This window comes from Manis pentadactyla, chromosome 2, assembly GCF_030020395.1.
Source record: "Manis pentadactyla isolate mManPen7 chromosome 2, mManPen7.hap1, whole genome shotgun sequence".
Lineage (NCBI taxonomy): Eukaryota > Metazoa > Chordata > Mammalia > Pholidota > Manidae > Manis > Manis pentadactyla.
Genome location: NC_080020.1, coordinates 199,654,302 through 199,676,219, shown reverse-complemented (window position 1 = coordinate 199,676,219; position 21,918 = coordinate 199,654,302). Strand labels below are relative to the sequence as shown.

At 37.4% G+C, this 21,918-nt stretch overlaps 1 protein-coding gene across 6 annotated transcripts in view; it reads left to right on the top strand.

Moving 5' to 3' along the window:
• The window catches only part of CAMKMT (calmodulin-lysine N-methyltransferase), a 422,071-nt gene that overhangs the window by 360,538 nt on the left and 39,615 nt on the right, over positions 1–21,918 (top strand). For all 6 annotated transcript variants that reach the window (XM_036925638.2, XM_036925634.2, XM_057497250.1 and 3 more), the window contains exons 4-7: positions 9,849–9,909; positions 11,825–11,879; positions 12,933–12,996; positions 20,476–20,542. In XM_036925638.2, the coding sequence (XP_036781533.2) occupies positions 9,849–9,909; positions 11,825–11,879; positions 12,933–12,996; positions 20,476–20,542 (247 nt within the window). The remainder of the gene's footprint in view (positions 1–9,848; positions 9,910–11,824; positions 11,880–12,932; positions 12,997–20,475; positions 20,543–21,918) is intronic.

Sequence of the window (21,918 nt, the reverse complement as noted above, 5' to 3'; positions counted from 1 at the left end):
TAGCCCGAGTCACAAGGGAGCTGGGACTCCTTTCCTCTTTTCCTTGATTCGTATTCAGCACATTAATAGGTATCTGAAGTAAAATTTAAAGTTTTAAATGTTAATGCATTTTTAATCAAATCATGCCCATCAACTAACCCATCTTGTAGTCCTTGAAGAACTTATCATTGAAATACTCCAGTTATTTTTTGTGCCCCTTCATCTTCCTCCTACCACATGCTCAATACCTGTCCTTTTTCTAGTTCAGTTGGCTTCTCCAGGAACAGGGGAAGAAACAACATTGCAAAACAGTTCATTTGGACTCTTGTTTTTACAACCTAGTGGAAGGCAGTATAGCACAGAGGTCAAGATTAGAGTCATCTTCCTGAATGTAAGTCATGAAACCATAAAACTCTTAGAAAAAAACATAGGCAAAAATCTCTTGGACATAAACATGAATGACTTCTTCAGGAACATATCTCCCCAGGCAAGGGAAACAAAAGCAAAAATGAGCAAGTGGGACTATAGCAAGCTGAAAAGCTTCTGTACAGCAAAGGACACCATCGATAGAACAAAAAGATTATCCTACAGTATGGGCGAATATATTCATAAATGACAGATCCAATAAAGGCTTGACATCCAAAATATATAAAGAGCTCACTCGCCTCAACAAACAAAAAGCAAATAATCCAGTTAAAAAATGCAGAGGATCTGAACAGACACTTCTCCAAGGAAGAAATTCAGATGGCCAACAAGCACATGAAAAGATACTCACATCACTAATCATCAGAGAAATGCAAATTAAAACCACAATGAGATATCACCTCACACCTGTAAGGATGGCCACCATCCAAAAGACAAACAGCAACAAATGTTGGCAAGAATGTGGAGAAAGGGGAACCCTCCTATACTATTGGTGGGAATGTAAATTAGTTCAACCATTGTGGAAAGCAGTATGGAGGTTCCTCAAAAGTCTCAAAATAGAAATTCCACTCCTAGGAAATGCAGCAGCCCAGTTTCAAAAAGACATATGCACCCCTATGTTTATATCAGCACTATTCACAATAGCCAAGAAATGGAAGCAACCTAAGTGTCCATCAGTAGATGAATGGATAAAGAAGAGGTGGTACATATACACAATGGAATATTATTCAGCCATAAGAAGAAAACAAATCCTACTATTTGCAACAACATGGATGGAGCTAGAGGGTATTATGCTCAGTGAAATAAGCCAGGCGGAGAAAGACAAGTATCAAATGATTTCACTCATATGTGGAGTATTAGAACAAAGAAAAAAGTGAAGGAACAAAATAGCAGCAGACTCACAGAACCCAAGAATGGAGTGATAGTTACCAAAGGGAAAGGGACTGGGGAGAATGGGTGGGAAAGGAGGGACAAGGGGGGAAAAGGGGCATTGCGATTAGCAGACATAATTTAGGGCAGGGGCACAGGGAGGGCTGTACAACACAGAGAGGACAAGTAGTGATTCTATAGCATCTTACTACGCTGATGGACAGTGACTGTAATGGGGTATGTGGTGGGGACTTGATGATGGGGAAGTCTAGTAATAATGTTGCTCATGTAATTATAGATTAATGATACCGAAAAAAAAAAAAAAGCCTATCAGCCACATGATTTGGGTGAGTCAACACACACACACACACACACACACACACACACACAGATTAGAGTCATATTACCTGGGTTCACATTCCAGCTCTGTGATAAAATATCTGTCTGATTTCTTTACCTCTCAGTGCTTTGATTTCCTTATCCACCTCATAGTGCCTGGGCAGCAGTCAGCATTCAATAATATTAGATAGTTGTGAGGCAGTCTTCTACCTGCTCCTATACTGGGCTACGCAGACGTTCACTGTCACCTGGTGTAGCCATGTTCTCTGTGATCTGGCTCCACAAACATCCAGAGGCCTGCACTGAATAATGTATTGTTCATAGGCAGGCTGTTAATGGGTCAGAGCAGAAGGGCAAGTATAGAAAAAGTATTGTCCATATATATGAAATACTTGTTAAGCATTGATTTTCAAAGTTCCCATAGCTAGGGCAGATTTTTCAGAAGTTTAGTTTTGGTTTGATTTTGGGGGTTATCTTTGGGAATAATAATCTCCCTGAAAGTATCATAAAATTACAACTCAAGTTGATAAAATTTCCTGGATAGAAACATGTCAAAATAATAACCATGGCAATAGCAGCAGTAACAATAGTTAATGTTATGGTACTAAACACCAGGCACTGTTACAAGTGCCTTACCTGCATTATCTCATTTAATCCTTACCACACAGTGAGTAGGTGTTTTTATTTCCTGTATTTAAGGAGAGAACTGATATATCACCTAACAATGCTGGCAATGCACCTCCCCTACTCCTGAAGTTATTCTCTATTTCATTAATGTTTTATTTTCCTAACATTCATCACTACCTGAAATTACCTTGTTTATTGTCTACAGTTCCTGTGAAAGTTATTTAGGCAAGGGCTTTGTTTTAATCAGTGCTGTGTCCCCAGCTCCTGGGAGAGGCCTAGCTGCCAATAACTGTATGCTGAATGAATGAATGAATGAGGTTTGCAAGGTTTAAATAGCTTTCCCAAGGTCACACACCATAAGAGTCAGTATTCAAGCCGAGTTCCAAGTCCAGAGCATGAGACTGGGTTCTTTATTGTAGCTTTTTATAGCTTGGAGGCCGCTTAGACATCTAGTGTAAGCCCTAGTATTTTGCAGATGAGGAAACTGAAGCTGAGAAAGGCTCAATTGCTTCCCCATATCACATATCTGCCACAGCTTGTTAGTGGCAGAGCCAGAAGGAAACCCCAGACCCATAGTTAATGTGTTTGCACAATCAATTAAGCTTCATCAGTTCACATAAAATTGAAGGAAAGTCCCATAAGCATCTCTTGTACATCATCCACCCACTTATTCATGCCATAAACCTAAGTCACAATACTGCCCTCTCTCTAACCATACCTTCATGTAATTAACTAATAAGGCTTGTCAGGGTACCGTCTAAATCTAGCTCACATCTTTACACTTTTTTTCATCTTCATTAACTATCACCAGAGCCACCGTCACAATTACCTAGGTAACTGTGCTAGACTCCTACCTAGTTCCCCTTGTCTCCTCTTGACCCTTTTCAATCTATTTTCTATAGAGTAGCCAGACTTACCTTCAAAAATTAAATCTGATCATACCACTCTGCTGTTTAAAACATAACATTCATTTTAAGGTGCAATTTAAAATTCTTACCATGGCTTTGAGCCTATGGGATCTGGCTCCTAACCACCCCTCTGGTCTCATCTTGTACTCCTCTCTTCCTTTCTCTTTTACAGCTCCATTGATCCAATTTCCATCCTAGAACATCAAGCTCTTCCCCTCTTCAAAGCTTCATTTCACAGGGCTCCTCTACAATGGACTATTCTATCTACCCCTAGTCACCCCTCCTCCCCTGCATGCCTCGACATGCTCTGGGTCTCAGCTTACATGCCATTTCCAAAGGGAAGTGTTCCCTGATGGACTCTTCCCAACCTCCCCTCTGACCAGGTCCAGTCCCTTCTGATAGGGTCTCATAAACACCCTCTAGTTTTCCTACATAGACTTTATTATAATTATAATTAGGCACATTATTTGTATAGTTATTAATTTCATGTCTCCTTCCCTAACTAGACTAAAGCTCTAGTGACCATGCTATCTCATTCCCTGCAGATCCATAGGGCCTAAAACATAGTAGATGCCCTAAAAATATTTACAGAGCATTCTGTAGTCTTCCTATGGATTTCCATTCTGGGCTGCAGTGCCTATCAGTGAGAAAGCAGAAATGTTTAAGGAAAAAATGACAGAGTGTAAACCCTGAAAACAGTCCAGGAGGTTTTCCAACCCATCCCACTATGAGCAGCTTTTCATTTAGTCACATCCACAGTGCATTTCCTCTTCAGAAAGTCAGGAGCTCAGCTAAGGGTGTGCTGGGCTCTCCGTCTGAATCTCAGATTTGCAAGAGGCCTCACTTCTGACTCCTGCATGATGGGTATAATCATTCAGCTCGAGTAGGGTAAAGAAAGCAGCTTCTCGGGTGGACATCAGCTGATCATAGTAAAGCCGTCTCTGCTGTGCGAACATGTGTGTTGTCACCATGGGGCGAAGACAAACTACTAGAAAAAAGCAAGTCTGCAGTGCTTCTTGGTGAACGCTGTCGGTCCAAGTCTCAGGATGGACTTTCCCCTAAGTGACACCCGGGAGGCCAAAAGCTCTTAACTGGAAGTGATCTAGAAGAACCCATGCTTAGCTAGAGACTCATGTCTCAGTATCTACAAACTGCAAATTTTAGGATTTGTTCAATCTTCCTGTTAATAATGGGTGTGTTGTTTGTTTCCAGATTAACCACAAAACTTGGCATTTAAAATAATTCTAAACTACCTACTTCACAAACAATAGAGAAGTAGTTACATACATTAGATAGATCACATTGTCAACTTTCTCCCTATTATTGCTACATAGGTAGGTTGTTTTCCTTATTTTAGTGCTGGCTGGCTACTAGCATTGTGAAATCTAACAGATTCAGTAGGCCCAGTTCTGACAGAAACATCTGCAGGGAACCAATCTTTTGTTCAAAAGAAAACACAATAAAACTAAATGACCATGGAAACCCAAGTATAATATGATATTCTTCTTTCAAACAGAGTTCTTATTTAGTTAATGCTTTTATCGAGGTCCAGTGGATGAAGAAGGCCTTTTCTCCCATGAGTTAAACTACTTCACTTAATAGAGTAAACACTAAGGAGTAGGAAAACATGCCTCTAAATAACTTTAAAGGAAGTAACCTGATTCATGACATGTGTTTTAGAAAACAAGCTATCTAGAATAAACCATTACTTAAAATATTCTGTGATGCATTTTGGGGGATCAATACTTTAGTTACTTTAAATGCCACTTTGGGCATTGTTCTGCTTCATTGGGTGATGTCAAGAATATAACGGAAGTGCCTATAATTGATTGATAGAGCCCTTCAATATGATTAATGGACTATAAAAGTCTTGAGCATAAAAAACCTCACCAGTCATGTCCTTGGCTTGTATGCCCTTCTGAAAAATATTCTCATCATTTTCCAATGAGTTTCTCTCTGTTTCATGAAGCTCTGCTAGTCACTGTTTTTCTGCAGTGTGTACTGAAACCCCACCACTCAGAGCTTAAAGTATTTTATGCTAAAGTATGCTCTGTGAATAGTTATTGTGTGTCTTGGATTCCGGAACTGTTCCCACAAACAGTTATATCCAAAACAGCATAATTTCCAGATTTCAGGTAAGCTTGGAGGTTGAACTGCATTAAAATTAATTCCTTCTAGAAAACTCACTGAACCACTGTGAAGGGATGTTTTAAAGACATAAACCCACAAAGATGATAAAATGAGGGAGCATACAACAACATAATTTTGGAAGCTGGGAAGCAAATGGATGAGAAGTCATTGACTTAGCAGATATGAGAAAGCCAGAAGTTGAGAAAGTTAAGAACCAGCCCAATTCATATTCTGAAGCTTTGAAGGGCTCGGGAAGTGGTTGGGAGCAGGTAATTCTAAAAGTAAGAGTTAAAGGGGGCTAAAATAAGGAGATTGATTGGAAGTTGTTTAAGGAACAGTTATATCCCCATTCTAGGCTTTTGGGTAAACTTCCCTTTGTATATTTCCAAGAAAAGAGAAGGTTGAGTCTCAGAAGCGGGTTAAACTGAAGGTTTTTAATTGGTGGACACCAGGTACAGTTGAAATCTGAGTGTATCAAAAGCAGGATAGAGAAATTAGGTGAACATATGTAGATTGAATGCTGAGCCTGTCCTCCCACATCCCACCCCTACACAATCAGCCCTCTGCACCTCCAATCATCTTTCTATCTTTGTACAATTACATTTAAGCAAACAGCAAAATATTACCTGATATCTGAGGAAAGCTTTTAATATGACAGGTGCAAAAACCAATAAACAGAAAAAGCAACATGAAGAACATGGACTGTAGAAAGATAAGAAAATTTAAAACAAACTGTAATTAATACTGTCAAATGATTTTTAAAATATTGCATTCATGAAACAGGAATAAAAATCTCTAAAAAGGAAATATTCAGAGAACTAATCAACAATAGCAAAAATGAAAACAAGAAAAGGGTTGAGAGAAATAAGATTAGGGAAAATGGAGATAGAAAGCAGGAAAGAAAAATAGGAAATAAGAAAATTAGAGGATAAGTTCAGGAAATTCAACATCCAAATAGAGTTCTGAGAAAGAGGGCAGTTAAAAATGGAAGTAGGTAAATAATCAATTGAACTTCCTAGGAAACTTTCTAAGAACTGAAAAGCATGGACTTTTCAAACCAAAATTATCCGCTGAATCATGCAAGTTGTCAAACATTTACCTCCCACACACTTTTTTCAAGAAGCTACTGGAAGACGTGTTGCACTAAAATGAGGAAGTAAACCAAGAAAGGAAGATAAAGAATAGAGGAAACAGAGATCATAGGAGAATATATATTTTGGCATATACAGTTGACCTTTGAACAACACAGCATTTGGGGGCACTGACTACCTCCCCCACCTCCACCTCCCCCACACAGAGCCAAAAACCCACCTTTAACTTTGACTCACCAAAAACTTAACTGCTAATAGTCTACTGCTAACAGGAAGCCTTCCTGATAACATAAACAGTCAATTAACATATTTTGTATGTTATATATATAATATGTTATGTTCTTATAATAAAGTAGAGGAAAATAAAGTTTTTTTCAAATTGTCACAAATCCCCAAAAAATCTTCTGATGTATTTACTGAAAAAAAATCTGTGAACAAGTGGACCCATGCAGTTCAAACCATGTTATTCGAGGGCCAACTCTATACTCACAGAGTTGTGCAACCATCACTGTCAACTGTAGAACATTTCATCACCTCTAAAAGAAACCTCACACCCATTAGCCATCACTTCTCAGTGACTCAACATCCCAGCCCTGGACAACCACAATCTGTATTCTGTCTCTATAGATTTGCCTGTTCTGGATATTTCATGTAAATGGAAACATACAGTGTGTGGCCCACTGTGTCTTGCTTCTTTCATCATTACCTTGGAAAAATGTTTAATTCCATCATGTTGTAGCACAAATCAGGACTTTATTTCTTTTCATTGCCACATAATAGTCCATTATATGGACATTTTATTTATCCATTCATTAGCTGATGGACATTTGGGTTGTTTCTGTATTTGGCTATTATGAACAATGCTGCTATAAAAGTTTGTATACAAGTTTTTGTATGGAAATGTTTTCTTTTCTCTTGGATATCTGCCTAGATGTGAAATTGCTAGGTCCTGTGGTGATTCTACACTTAACTTTTTTGATGAACTGCTAGACTCTTTTCCAAAGTGGCTGCACCATTTTACGTAATTTCTCCACATCCTTACCAACGATTATTATTATCTGACTTTTAATTATAGCCATCGTGAGGGTGTGAAGCAGTATATCATTGTGGTTTTGATTTGGCCTGAATAACTTTCAAAAACTTAAACAAATGAACAAAAATAAAATAGGATTGTCAAACCCTATCTTGGCAAGGCTTTGAAGAAATAACACCTCTTATTGGAGCTGTAATTTAGTACAGATATTTTGGAGGACAGTTTGGTATATCAGAAGGTGAACATACTTAACTTTTGACCAGATTTCCCATGTCTGGGTATTAGACCTATCATATGTTGGGGAAAAAAAATGTGTCTTCATTGTACTACTGTTTATAATCTTATAATAGCAAAAACTTAGAAACTAATTTAAATATCTATCAAGAGAAAACTATTTAAATAAATTATGATGGAGACATAAAATACTAGGCAGTCATTAAAACTAATAATGCAAATATAGTATATTTTTACTATTATGGGAAACTATCCATCACATACTAAGTAGAGCAAAATCTTATCATTGAATACCTGCATTATAAGATCCCATTTGTGTAAAATATCTTTATACTTAGAGCAGGAATGATGTCCAAAATGTTAATAGCGATTAGATACTAGTGGTGGGATTTTAGGTGATTTTTAAACTTTGTTCTTAGCATTTTTTGTGTGTTTAATTTAGTTAAAAATCAACCTCTATAATTTTTTGAGAAAATTATGAAACTATTTTAAAAGACTGCATTTTAGAAGTCACATTCTCATACTTAATCAAGGCTTGAATTTTAGTTAAATATCCTTCCCTTATCATTATTTTTTTAAACCTCAAAACCATCTACTGAAAGCATAAAGAAATTCATTATTGTGGTGATTATATCCACTTGATGAAGGGTACTGACTTGGGCTTGTCCTTCAGAGAATTTTTTTTATTATGTACTTTAGTCTTTATAGAGTTCTTTTTATGTGGAGGTATGCCAGGCATTAGTTTGTGCTAAAACTCATGAGTAGGACAAGGGAAAAAAATTGGTTCTCCAACAGTTATGGTTCTTGTGATAATCATTTTGAGATCACATATCCTCTCTCCACTCCTCTCTCCCCTTTTGTGAATAACATTAACAACAACTAACTTTCTTTTTCTTTCAGCTTGCTATGAGCTCTTCTAAATACATTTCATATACTGTACTCATTTAATCCTCACAACAATCCTGTGAGGTTGATATTACAATTTTGTTATTTTATAGATGAGGAACCTGAGGCACAGAAAGGTTAAGTAACCTACCCAAGGTCTTCATCTCTTTGCTGTTCATCTATTTACCCACCACTTCTTTGAGGATTTTACTTACCATTTCCTTGACATCCTCTTCTCTGAAATGTTCAGATTTCTTACTCCTCAAAACTGGAGATACACCTGGAAGAAAAAAAAAATCTTGCTAGATGTTTCAACTTTAAATCAAATCCCATTAGAAGACTGCCTGGTGCTAAGGCAGCAAACAATCACTGCCGTTTCCCCCAGACTGCACAGCATTCCCTGCCTCAGATAGTGCGGGGTGCCTGGTGCCCTGCCTGGTCTTTTAGTCTGACCAGTGGGGAAAAACATAATTTTTATAAGTATATAGCTTATTCTGATTATAAGAGTAATACATATTTATTATAAAAGTTTTGCAAAATACAAAAAGGATAAAGAAAAACATTTAAAGTACTTAAATCCCTACCATCTTGTGATAACCACTAGAAACTGTGATTTCCTGGCATGTTTGTCTTCTCTTAAAGCAATTCATATTCATTCACGAAGACCATGTAAGTCTTCTAAATGAATGATTTACAGATGATGATTTTAGAAAATGCCCATCCATGGAATTTAGTGGGTGGGATTATTGTCAGATTTAAAGATCTGCCAAAGTTGGTGAAATTTGGATTTCTTAATTTTACACTCCAGTTTGACTTTTCTTAATTGAAGAGAGGAAATAATTGTGGACATTGGAAAACATTTGTATGGAATCAAACAAAAAGGTACAATGACCTCAGTGGTTTAATTTGCTCCTGCTCGTGATTTTTCTATTTATTTTTGCCTAACGTGGGCTGCAGATATGGTAGGTCTTCAACTGATGCTTATGAGTTGGATGAAAAAAAGGGTCATGTGTACAAGATTAATGGCATTTCTAACCATTAAAATTTGACTTTTGATATTCATATTTTGGGTTCTTACTGTTTTTGCTGTTTTGTTGTAATTGAAATTTGGTAAAATTCATTTAGGATTTTTACTATTTTCCTGTGAAAAGGCTATAATCAACAACAAAGGAAACTCTTAATATGACATACTCCTAGCAATAATTATGTTCGGTTTACTTCAGGTTGAAATAGCTTGTACTGAACATTATTTTTAAAAGCCGTTTCTTAAGACAGTGATTATAGAAAAGATTTCCATAATCGAAAGGTCTATCCTCTTGTATTTTCCAGGCATCTGGCCGGCTGAAGAGGTTTTGGCTTACTACTGCCTCAAGCACAGTAATGTATTCAGGTACAAAGCTGCACTTAAAAAGATATTTTTTAGCCCATTATGGGTATTGTATTTGCATACTAAAGATTTCCATGATTAGATACTTCAAATCAAATACTTAAAAAATATAAGAAAAAGAAAGAAAGGAAAGGGGAAAAAAGACGGAAAGGAAAAAAGTTCATGGATGAAAACATGTGGCTTCTGAAAAAGAAATCTGAATTGCCTTCGGGTACTAATATTGCACAGCAAGGTTTTTGCTGTATGTCAAAGGCTTTTGATTTCTACTCAAGGCATTTTTTTTCACTTTGATTTAGGGGAAACAAAAGTAAAACTCCAATCAATCCTTACTGATTGTGAAGGTCAAAAAACAAAAACAAAAAACAAATAGACATTCTTTAAACTTCTGCTAAAGAAGTCACTACAGAATATTTGATAAATAAATACCCCACAGCTATTATTTTTAAAGATGTCACCTCACTCCTAGTTTTAAGGGTTTTGTGTACAATACGTATTTGTAAAATATAAATTACTGTTACCAGATTCTTACTATGGAAATAAATGCTTTCAACTGCCATTGTGCATTGTAGGTCAAACCCATGGATTAAATTTCGGAGAAAGAAAAAGATTCCTTTTATTTAAAAATTATAAAGCTGTTTGGAAGACCCAGAAAATAGAGGTTTTTCGTTTGAACTCTTATTTTATAAAACTCATCAATGTATTTCTTGAACAGCCCATTATGATTCTAGACAAGCCATTAACAGTCATAGTGTGTGTTTTAACAATATATACTTACAAGATTGTGTCAGAAATATGTATTTTTTTAAGCTCTACAGGTTCATTTTTACCAACCAGTCTATAATTGCTTTGAACAACTAAATACTCTTTAAGTGTATTTCGGAATATGAATGTCCTTGCTTGGCTCTTGCTCCCCTTCCCTTTTTTTCCCCCTCTCCCTCACCTTTAATTCCCTTTTTTCCTGTTGAGGTAATAAACTGCCCACACTAAGAAGAAAGTATCTTAAGGCCCTAAGCATATGCAGTAAGAACAGGGCAATGTTGAACATGGGCTGCAGAGCTGCCCTGGAAGTCTGGCATTTGCTCATCTCACTGTGCTTAAGCTTGACTGGAGCTCCAATCAGCAAGCAGTGGGCCAGGGCAAGAATGTCACACACTGAGGGCTGATATTTAGGCACAAAGTAAGCGCAAAGGGTCACACTAGACTGTCAGCTTTAACTCTGAGTCGCTTTACTTTTGAGTGGTGAAGTCAGAGCCTAGTCATTTCATTAGCCTGGGTGTGCTGGCTTAACCATATTATGTCCCTGCATTGTTTATTCACTGTGTTGTGTTGGGGTCACTTGTGACTTAAGTGTTAATTGCTAAATGCTCTTTGTGTAATCGTTCTTTATGGGGACAGTTCAGCTTTCCAAAATGTTTCAGCTTGTCTTAGAAATTTTTTTTTATTCAAGATTACATTTATTTGTGTGTATATTGTGTGTATGTGACTATAATGTAGATACACACTCACATATATTCTTCATTTACTTGTCTAACTGTTTTTGAAGGAATGAATGTGGATTAACAGTGTTATCCTTTCCTGACAATTATCTTTCGTTACTCTAGCTAGTTTAGTTCTAAAAGACAGCGCCATTGACAAGGGAAAAAAAAGGGAACCTTCTCAGATTTTTCAGCTCAGCGGTGGTAATGTTGCAGTGAACACTAATGAGGGAACCCCCACTGATTTGCCTGCTTTGTGACTTTTCTATTTCATAATTATTTTTAAAACGCAAAACGACATGAGGTAGCCTAGTCCTGTCTCTGCAACTTCCTGGTCGCGCCGTTCTCACTGCAGATGGCAATTTGTTCTTGTAACATATATATCTCTCTGACCATTCTCATCTAATTTGTATGGGTTCTACCATTTCTTTTCTCTCTTTCAGGGACCTTGCTGTGTGTGAGCTAGGGGGTGGCATGACATGCTTGGCTGGGCTCATGGTAGGTCTTTTCTCAATTCCAATCCTATTCAGCGGGAGGAACAAAAGGAAAAATGTTCCAGGGCCTCCAACTGCTGGGTCAGAGAACCGTCAACAGCATCAGCTGCGGTCAAGCTGCCGGGCCTTGAGAGACCTTCTAGATTGACTTACTTTCGGATCATATTGATTTTAGGGTTGCCTCGATGAGCAGAAACATTTTACCTCAGTGTAGTCAATATCGCTTGTTGTGACATTCCAGGCCTCGCGCAGTCTTTCTTTGCCATAGCGAAAGCATTTTTTTTTTTTTCAGATTATAGTCCCATTTGCTAAGATACAGGAATAGCCTGGCGAATCACAGTTGGAGCACCATGATATAGCTGCTAATGTTTTGCCTGCATTATTACGCCAACAAACATGATCCAGAGCGCTCAGTAATTAGATTCTTTTGAATTAGATTGGCCATTCAGGAACGTCGTTCCCCATTCTCTGGGTTCTGAGTCATGTATTCAGGAGATATTATGTAGCAGCACAGTGCATTAGACAAGTTTTTATGTCTCTACAAATAAAAGCATATTGTTACACTGATTGGCATTTGACAAACCTGTCGCTCTTACACAATGTGTCGAGGTTACAGCCCAATGTGCGAGCATGTCAAAGCTCACAAAAAAATTACCCTCACAAAGCCATCTGCCTGCAATGCAAAGTTATATGAAGGGCATCAGGCAGTCAGACAGAAGCAAGCTGAAAGGCAGAGTGACAGCCTTGTATGATGGCTCTACTAGATAAACAGAAGCCCACAAATGAAAGCCTCTCAGAATACCATCATCCGCTGTCACAATGCAATTACCGAACAGAATGATAGCAAGATAGAGGCTCCCGCAAATGGAATGATAAAAGTATTGACTGATTTGATTGAATGATTAAAATAATGCAGACATAAAATGAAAAAAGATTGAAGATTGTTACAGAGAAATAGGTGAGGAAGCATGATACTGAAGGCTTGTCACTCCTGTCTTCACTTCCACACAGACAAGCATATTTGCTCATTGTTTGCTGTGCTCCCTTTTTTTTTCAGGTTGCTATTTCTGCAGATGTCAAAGAAGTTCTGTTAACTGATGGGAATGAAAAGGCCATCAGAAGTATCCTTATTCAGATAGAAAACGGGTTTGTTGTGCTCATTCCTTTTTCCTGGCTGAGTAACAATTGGTATAAAGAAAGACAGCATGGGGTATTAAATAAAGAGTTCCCCCCACACACACGCAGGATAAGTAATTAAGAAAAAGTAGAAATATATGAAATGCACTGGATATGACTAAGTGGGTTTTTTATTTCACTACATTTTTATAGTCACTTCGCATTAAAGGAGCCTATGATTTGTAGACCACTTTAAGGCAATAACATTTGTTTCATAATAATTTTCAAGCATTCTTGTCCTTTTATTTCCATTAAAATTGCTGGTATAAAATAAATAATTTAACATTAATTATATTTGATATTACCTGCAAAAAAAACATCCAGGTTCATGTTCATTACTACCTTTCTTGCATTTGATATTGAATGTATTTTCCACATAATATTGTACCTACTCTAATTGCAGAGAAGTTACCTGTATGTCCCCACTGGAAACAGCTATCAGTTTTCCATTATTTTCTTTTATTTAGTATTATACAAGCTATCTCTTTTTTTCTGCCACGTTATTACAGTTCAAGCCCCATTATAGTAGATCATACTTTACTAATATGTACACACAGTTCATGAAAATTGAACTATACTTTAACTAAGAAAGCAAGCATAATTTGTGGCTGCTCTAGCAATCGAACTGATTTGTTCAGGGGCAGTTAACAGCCGTTAGACATGGAGAGGAAAGTGAAGGTATATTTGCTTTGAATGTTTTGGTGTGCCTTACATTTGTGTTTTGAAGGAGACAATCTACTTAGGTGATTTTTAGACCCGTAAAGTGGCAAAGCAGTTTTGATTTTTGTGGCGGCTTACATAAAGGCTACTATTTTTGATTTTCTTCTTCTACCTCTGCTATCTAATTTTTTGGAAATAAAATTTGCAGCAGATCTCCCAGGCTGCTCAAACAGGAGAAAGGAGGTGCAGGAAGCACAGTAGCTAATATTGTTCAGCAGCACTTGTGTGCTCTACAGAGCCCCACCCAGCTAATTGCCTGACAGACTTAAAAAAAAAAAAAATCAGGAAGGAAAAACAGCCAATCACAATCTTGGCCTTTCACACAAGGGAAAGAGATCACAAAAGGTGCTTCCTTTTTTAAAATGCAGGATTTTAATCATGATCTTCAGACTGTCGCAAGTTTCTCAAAATATTCCTGAAGATGAGCTGATGTTGTTTCATTCACTCTGCTTTATTCTGAGTTATGCGGTGCACTGTATCATTTCACTGTGCTCCTCCTCCGCATGTCAGGGAACACACAGAGCCAGAGCAAGTCAGGTATGCTGGCTCAGCCCCAACCAATGATTTTTGGAGGGAGAAAAACAGGATTATTGGACAAGAGAAGGTCATTTTAGCCACAGAAACTTTCAGCCTGGGCCCAGCAACCTGAGGTTTTTCTCAAGTCAGCAGGTGTCTTATTTAATAGCATCAGAAACCAATTAGAACTTTTCTCAAAGTATGGGAAACATCTGTAGTTGGTATGTAAATTTAATTGTACTAAAATTATTATTGAGCTAAACTATAGAGCTTCTCAAGAAGAGAAGCAATGCTAATGTCATTAATTAATGCACCTTTGCTTTAAACAGTAAAGATGCCATGCCAGCTCTTGAAATCAGAGAGGAAATCTCAGATGCTGTATTCACTCTTCCGGCCTTTCAAAGAAATGATTGGTACAGCCCCCTCCCAAGAAAATGGATTTTTAACATTTGGTCCTCAGAAGCTCAGCCCTGAGAGTGCTTTATTGTGCTGGGTTTTACAATGGGTTTAATATAGCAGGGTGCCAAAGGGCAGGAGGGGAAGAACTTTACAATGTAGATAAAGGAGGTCCTTTCAGGATGCAGACCACAACTGGTAGTGTATTTTATTTCATCTCTTAGGACTTTCGTGATGGAGTTCATTTTTTATCATGCAGTTGTTCTATGTTTGTGTGCCTTTTTCTGTTGTAACTAGACCTAATTTTTTTAATTAAGAGGAGATAAAGCATACATAAAGCCTTAAAAATTGGCAATGTTTTGCCTGCTTTTAATACTAATGTTATTCTTGATTTGCTCTCAGAGCTTATAACTGGCATTCATTGTAAGCTATTTTACTGAGTCAGGTTAATAAGAATGAAGTATTTTTTTTCTGTTTGTGTGCCCACTTTCTGTAAGAATAACTAATTGACTGAATCACATACTGTTGGTGCGTATAGATTAAAACAAATTCATTTAAAAATTACTGTTTACATCTTTCCTTTAAAATTTTAGGAAGCCTAAATTATATAGTAGTTGTAGGATATTATCCAAAAATTGCTTTCTAAAAAGTAAAAGTGGATGTCAACAACAACAAAAAAGGGAAAAACATTGCCAGAAGCCAGAAAAATCCCTAAGCAGAGCTGCTAATTATTCTTAATGGGCAAGATGAGCACATTAAGAAACAAATGAATACATCAGTGAAATGTAATTGAAAATCGACCTGGCAATCACACATCACATCTGAGTATTGGCCTGTATATTATTCTCATCATTTTAAAAATTATTTTTGTTGTTCCTGGCATCTGAATTTAATGAACCCAACTGAGTCTTACTTCCAAGTTTCTTAAGCTTCTAAGACTCTGACTCTTACCTTTTATTTTTAAAGAAGAACATTTTCTAATATTTCCTTATCTTCTGCTATTTCTATTTTTTAAATATGTGGGGCAATGAATGGATAAGCTCTGAATCTTTATATCATAGAAGCATATCAACCAGTTGTGGAGTTATTTATTATCTTCCCTAAAACGTATCAAATGGATTGGCTATGTTTTCTAGAGCTCTCTGCCTTGACCCTGGAGAGCTGGATGTTGATTTGAAATTTATTAAACAGTGATATCTGAAAGAGATTAAAACTTGAGGTGTAAGTGAATGTTGTAAGCCCTAAATATTTTCTCAGTTTCATGGGTAGATGTCCCTGAGCTTCCCCTCAGTCCTTAAACCACATTGTGGGTCTAACCCAGAGCTCCCCGCCCATCCGAAACCTGCCTTTCCCCTACAGGTGCCATTTTATTTGTACCCAAAGAGATCAAAGGATAAATTGGAATGGGGTCATTTGGTTCATCCCATTCTCAAATTTGACTTAAAATAGTCTGAAACATGTTCCCTTTTAATCTGTACTGTCCATTGTGCAATAAAGAAAGCAACCTTCAAGTGCCCACAGATAATAATTACTCAATAAAGTTTGTTTTTTATGACAATGACATAAAAATAGGGGAGGGAAATGGTATGCTGAGTTGTTATTGATACTAAACTAAGCCTCTTTCAAATCATAATGAATAAAAATACAACACCTGACTAATTCACTCATCACAAGCATTCTGCCTTGATCCATCCTTAGTAAACTTCAGATAACGCATGTGCAGAATATGGCAATGCTTGAAGACCCATGTTTTGTGCTTCTGACCCAAACCTCTTATTCCCAGGGTGTGCAGTCTGGAACATGATCTTAAGCTTAGAAATCTCCAAAAATTGGTAAATCTCCTGTGCATTTTAAAGGCGATACTCTTGGCTTAAGATTATTTTATTTAACAGAATCCCTGACTTGAGTAATTAATAAATCAAGCTTCATGTAGAATGTGCAGCCTGTGCTGTGAATGGTTGAGTCCTTGGGAATAACAGACCATAATCCTGTGTCCAAACCCCTTCCTCCACTATCGATGCCAGCTGTACTTCTATTTACTGGATGAATCGTAAATGGACACCATGCCTCACATTGGGTAGGAGCTCAACAAACAGCTTTGAAAATGAAATTTAAATGAATTACTGCATTAAACTAAATAATTTAATCAATTACTATTAATTGCATGCCATTTGGGGTTCTAATGATACAGCAGTGGACAAGACAGACCAAGTCCTTATTCTTGTGGGTCCCAGACTATGACTTGATGTAAGACTTGACTGGTCTTACGTTTGTACACGTGAAAGACACTGAAAAATCTACAGAGCAAAAGTTCTTTGTTTCCTTCCAGTTATTTATGTTCTGAGAAGCAGGGAAAGAAAAGAAAACTTAGTGGCCAAACCTCCAGCTTCATTCCTCCTAAGTTTTTGCCTGATTTATTGAAAAAGATAATAAATTGACATGAATTAGGCACCAACTATGTGTCAGGGTCAAAATACGTGGTACTCTATTAAACCTATATAATAGGTATCATTATTCCTGTCTTTGAGATGGAACGCGGAGAGGTTAATTTACCCAAGTTCACACAACCACTAAGTATCAGAATGAGCACTAGATGCAGGTACATTTGACTTCAAACTTTGTTTTCTTTCCCCATTAAGCCGTTCTGGTTCACCAAAAACTAGAATGATTTGGTGAGTGTCATCTTGCAATTCCTGAGACTCTGAAAGAAAAGGCTTCTGATCCATAATCAGAATCCATAGGTGTAATAAATAAAACAGCTAACAGAGTTCAAAGCACCTCAATGTCATTCTCCTAATTCATTTGTTTATAAGCACTTTAAAGAATATTTTGCAACCCTTAAATGAACAAATATTGCCCATCAGGCATTTTAAAAAACCTTTAGAGATCAAAATGGGCAGGATTTATACTATAATTTCAATAGTTTCCTACCCTCACTTTTGATGGTCCAGTGAAAATAAAAGTAACATAAACCAAGAAAGTAATACTTTGTGAATCACAATGCTATTTTTAAAACTCTTTCTTGCTTAAAGAACAATGCCAACTATCAAAATATATATGAACTACTAATAAACATAATCATCACTAGTTGCAGGAGGAGGCTAACATTTTTAACAATATTTTATATATAATTAACTTAGTTATATTTATATATATAAGTAACTTTATATAAATTTAAGTAATTGCTTTATATGTATTTTAAGAATAAAAAATCAGCTGAAATAATTAGAGTGGAGCCCCACTCCTGAACTATGCTTTATTTAAGAAGGAAAATCTAGATAAAGAAACCTGGTTTCTTTCAGCCACAACCATATATCCTATAGCTCTGAGAGACTAGTTGCCCAGACAAAAAGATTGGAGGTGATTGCTCTGTATCCATTTAATCAGAAATCACATTAAAGCTCTCTTTGCACCCAGTACTCCCACTGAAGTCTTCCAGAAGGTGGGTGCTGTTGAGAGCACACCATTTGGTCCATCCTGTTGAACACTATCCTGGATGTATTGATCTGACTTGATTTGAGTTTCCTTTTTTACCCTGAAGTGACACAGAAGAATGATGAAATCTATTTTGGACACAGGGCCAACCAGAGGAACCACCTCAAAATCTGACCTAAAGGAAAGGGTGGGGAGCAGAATATCAGAACATATCTCTTAAGAGAATATTTTGATAAACTATTGTTGCCATTTTTTCCTCTTTGTGTTTTAATAGAAAAAAAACCCCCTAAACCACAAACTATATTTCCTCTCCAGTTCTAAAAATAAAACAGCCTAAATACTGCCATGAATTTTGTCATTAAAATGAATTGCATCTAGAATATAAATACAGATGCTTGATTCTGCCTGACCACCTGGAGTCACAGGTTTATAAATTATATGAAAGTATATAGTGTTAAGATGTTTACTAAAAAAATTATCAATAGGTTTTCTGAGTTATATAATTTAACTGCCCTATGACTATTTTATAAAACGTATTACCTCCACTAACAAAATAATATGTTTTGCTTGATAGATTTAGTCATGTACTCATATGCCGCTCCAGGTGCACTGGGCACATTATGGCGAGCGGTTGGATGTCATGGAAACACTGATAGGGTGTGGCCGGAGCATGGGGGAGTTTGATCAAAAACAGTTGTCAGTTGACTCTACTAATTTTGTTCTTCTCAGAATAAAGATGTCAGCTGTCCTGTTCTACAAGACATTTCATTTAGAAGACTTTCCTGAAATACTTTCTTCCTGAAATAGACAGAACTGTAGGCCGATGTGTCATTTTAGTTAATCAAAACAAGTAGGCAAATTAGTCTCTTTTATTTTTTTAATGAATGTAATTTAACGGTATTTAATTTGCATACAGGAAAGTTCACCCGGAAAAAAAGAAGTCTGCATTCTAGCACTTTTGTAAACCTCAACAAAGCCCTTCATTAGGAGACCTAATTGATTTTTCCTACCCACTCCTGGGGGAAGAAAGCTATCACAGTACCTGCTTATTCACTCCAAGAAGAAATGGGTGTGCCTGGCGTTTCAAGCAGAGATTTGGGTTAAAAAGTCCTGTGGCTCTGTTCTTGCAGGGAGATCTTGGCCAGTGCTTGTATGGAGTATTCAGGAAATCTGTTTTTCTGAGCAATAGGGGAACATCGCTTGTCTGCTTGGTGTCCTCCCCATGGGCCCAATTTAGTTCAGCTTGCAGCCTTCACTGGAATTATTTTATTTCTTGTTTATTTAAACCTGCCTAATTCCAAAAGAGGGATTCTGAGGCTTCTTACAGTGACACATAAAATATGCCATATGAAATAAATGAGAGAGTGAGGGCAATTGAAATTAGAAAGCCTGGAAAATATGATGAAGCTGGGAATAGAAGTCACTAGAAAAACTCTATGCTGTAAGAGCTTTTGTGGTTGTTAGACTGAAGTCACACATTTGGCTCTGAGTTGCACAGGGACCAGAGCAAAAAGAGAAAGAGGAGCAGTTATAAGATTGATAAGTGTCCAGAAACTGAAGCAAAACTAGTTGATCTGAAGTCTGATTTTTCCTGCTGTTGAAACCCGACATGATTTTCTCTGGAAACTCTCATGAAGATGGTGCTGTATGAGGTAATGGACGAGCTCCTCAAAATTATCTCTTCAATAAATAGGGCCTTTTTTGTACAAGTGCTTAACTTGCCAGGAGATGGCCAAAGGCCAAAACATAAGTCTGTAAAGACAGTTCTTCAAAGGGCCTTTCACTGGTTTGACTTTCTCCTTCAGTAATTCATTTTCTTTCAAAGATTCTCCAGGCTTTTCTATATCGTTCTCTTCCCCCTTCCTCCCAAGTCTTTCCCTGCTGCTCATCCCCTCTCCCTATTAGATTTAGAAGATTGGAAATACTTTGCTTTGGTGTTTGAAGACTGCTGTTGCCCTCCCCACTGACTGAAAGAGGCTTGCCTTTGGAAGGCAGCTATGCTCACCACTATACCATCAACACAAGGCTTGCCTTTGGGTTCCTAGCTCTTTTAAGAAAGTAGGGCATGGCATCTATGGAACAGTCATCTGTACCCACCAGTGCCCATAACTCTGGGTCTTGCCAGCATGCTTCCTGAATGTCCATCTCACAGATGACTAAATTGCAGCCCAAGGAATGGAAAGAGTTTCAACATTTGGTGGGAGACCAGGGCCAGCCCCTTCTCCTCTGGCTTCATACCCTAAGCTCTTCTCTTCTCAGTGTGCTGATTCCAAATACAATAAGAAGATCACTGCATTTGTAGGCCTTATTTGGGAGTCATTTGCAATCACTGCAGAAGCTTCTTAACTATCCTCCAGATGTGAGAGACATCATCAAAAGGAATCAGGAGGCTGGTGTGTTTAAGACTCGAAAAATATCAAGCCGGTAAGTTCCTTTCTGTATTAAAACACTCTGGTTGACACAGCTTTTCTCAATATTGTGGATGATTGCTGAAAATAATAATGGCTAACATTTATTGAGCACTTACAGTGGGTCAGGCTGTATTCTAGCCATTTTATCTTATTTAATGCTCACAAGAACTTGTAATGAGGCAGAGAAACATTTTCATTATTGACGATTAATAGATGAGAAAAACTGAGGATAAGCATTTTAAACACTGGATAGAGAATGATTTAACGATCGAGAGTGTACAGTATGAGGTCGGGGCCTCCTCATGCGTGGCTCTACTCCACTGGTTCTCAACTAGGGGACAGCTTTGCCCCAGGGGACTTTTTTATTGTTGTGACTAGTGGAAGGAGGTTGCTACTGGCATCTAGGAGACAGAGGCCAGGGAGCTGCTAGACATCCTACATGCACCGGACAGCCCCCCAACACAGATTATCTGGCCCCAAACGTCAATAGTGCCAGGACTGAGAAACCCTGATCTATCCCATGATTTTAAAGCAATCTAGGTAGCCATTCTGTTTTAGATTCTCTTCATGGTTATCCAAACCAGGAGGAATGCTTACCTTCTACCAAAACAGTGGTGTTTCCATGAGACTGCATTTTATTTTTACCCTGTTGGTAATGGACCTAGAGGTATGAGAGTAAACATTTAGTTGTTTTAATATGAAATACCTCCATTGTGCATTTTCCCTTTGTTATGTTTAACAACAGACATTATCATAAGAACAATCTAATTGTAAATTATTTAATTTATTTATTACTGTTCATCTGTCATCCTTTGATATTTTGAGTTTTCTCTGTTTTGAGGGTCCTTTGCCATCCCTCAGTTTGTGGGGGAAATGAGTGAATGAACAGCAATAGTGCTTAAAAACTAACATGGTCAGCATACTGAGATGCGGCTATGGAATAGCAGTATTTTTTTTCTCTTATATCAGCTGGTAAATGTAATGAAATATCCATATATGCACTTTTAAATTTTGCAGTAGAATGCTCAGAGTAGGTTGATGGCCCAGGGGGCAATATGCTCTGTGTTTCTCATATAAATGAACAAACCAGTGTCAGAAAACCTCTGGTAGGTTCGGAGAAAGAACAGTCTATTATCTGTGTGTTCTTCATTCTTAGGACAGCCTTTACTCCACAGTGTAGACTGCTCTACCCATCTGGGGAGTACTTTATTTTTGGACATGATTTTCAACCTGGTCTTTTAGTTATCAATCAAAAGCACATTTTCTATGTTGTCCTCATTTACATTTATTTAGTGCTTTAAGGTCATTTGTGACCATTTGAGTGTATCTCAGCATATGGAATCAGGGAATAATAGATTTCAGCATCATGCTGTGAAGAGAGATTGTGTT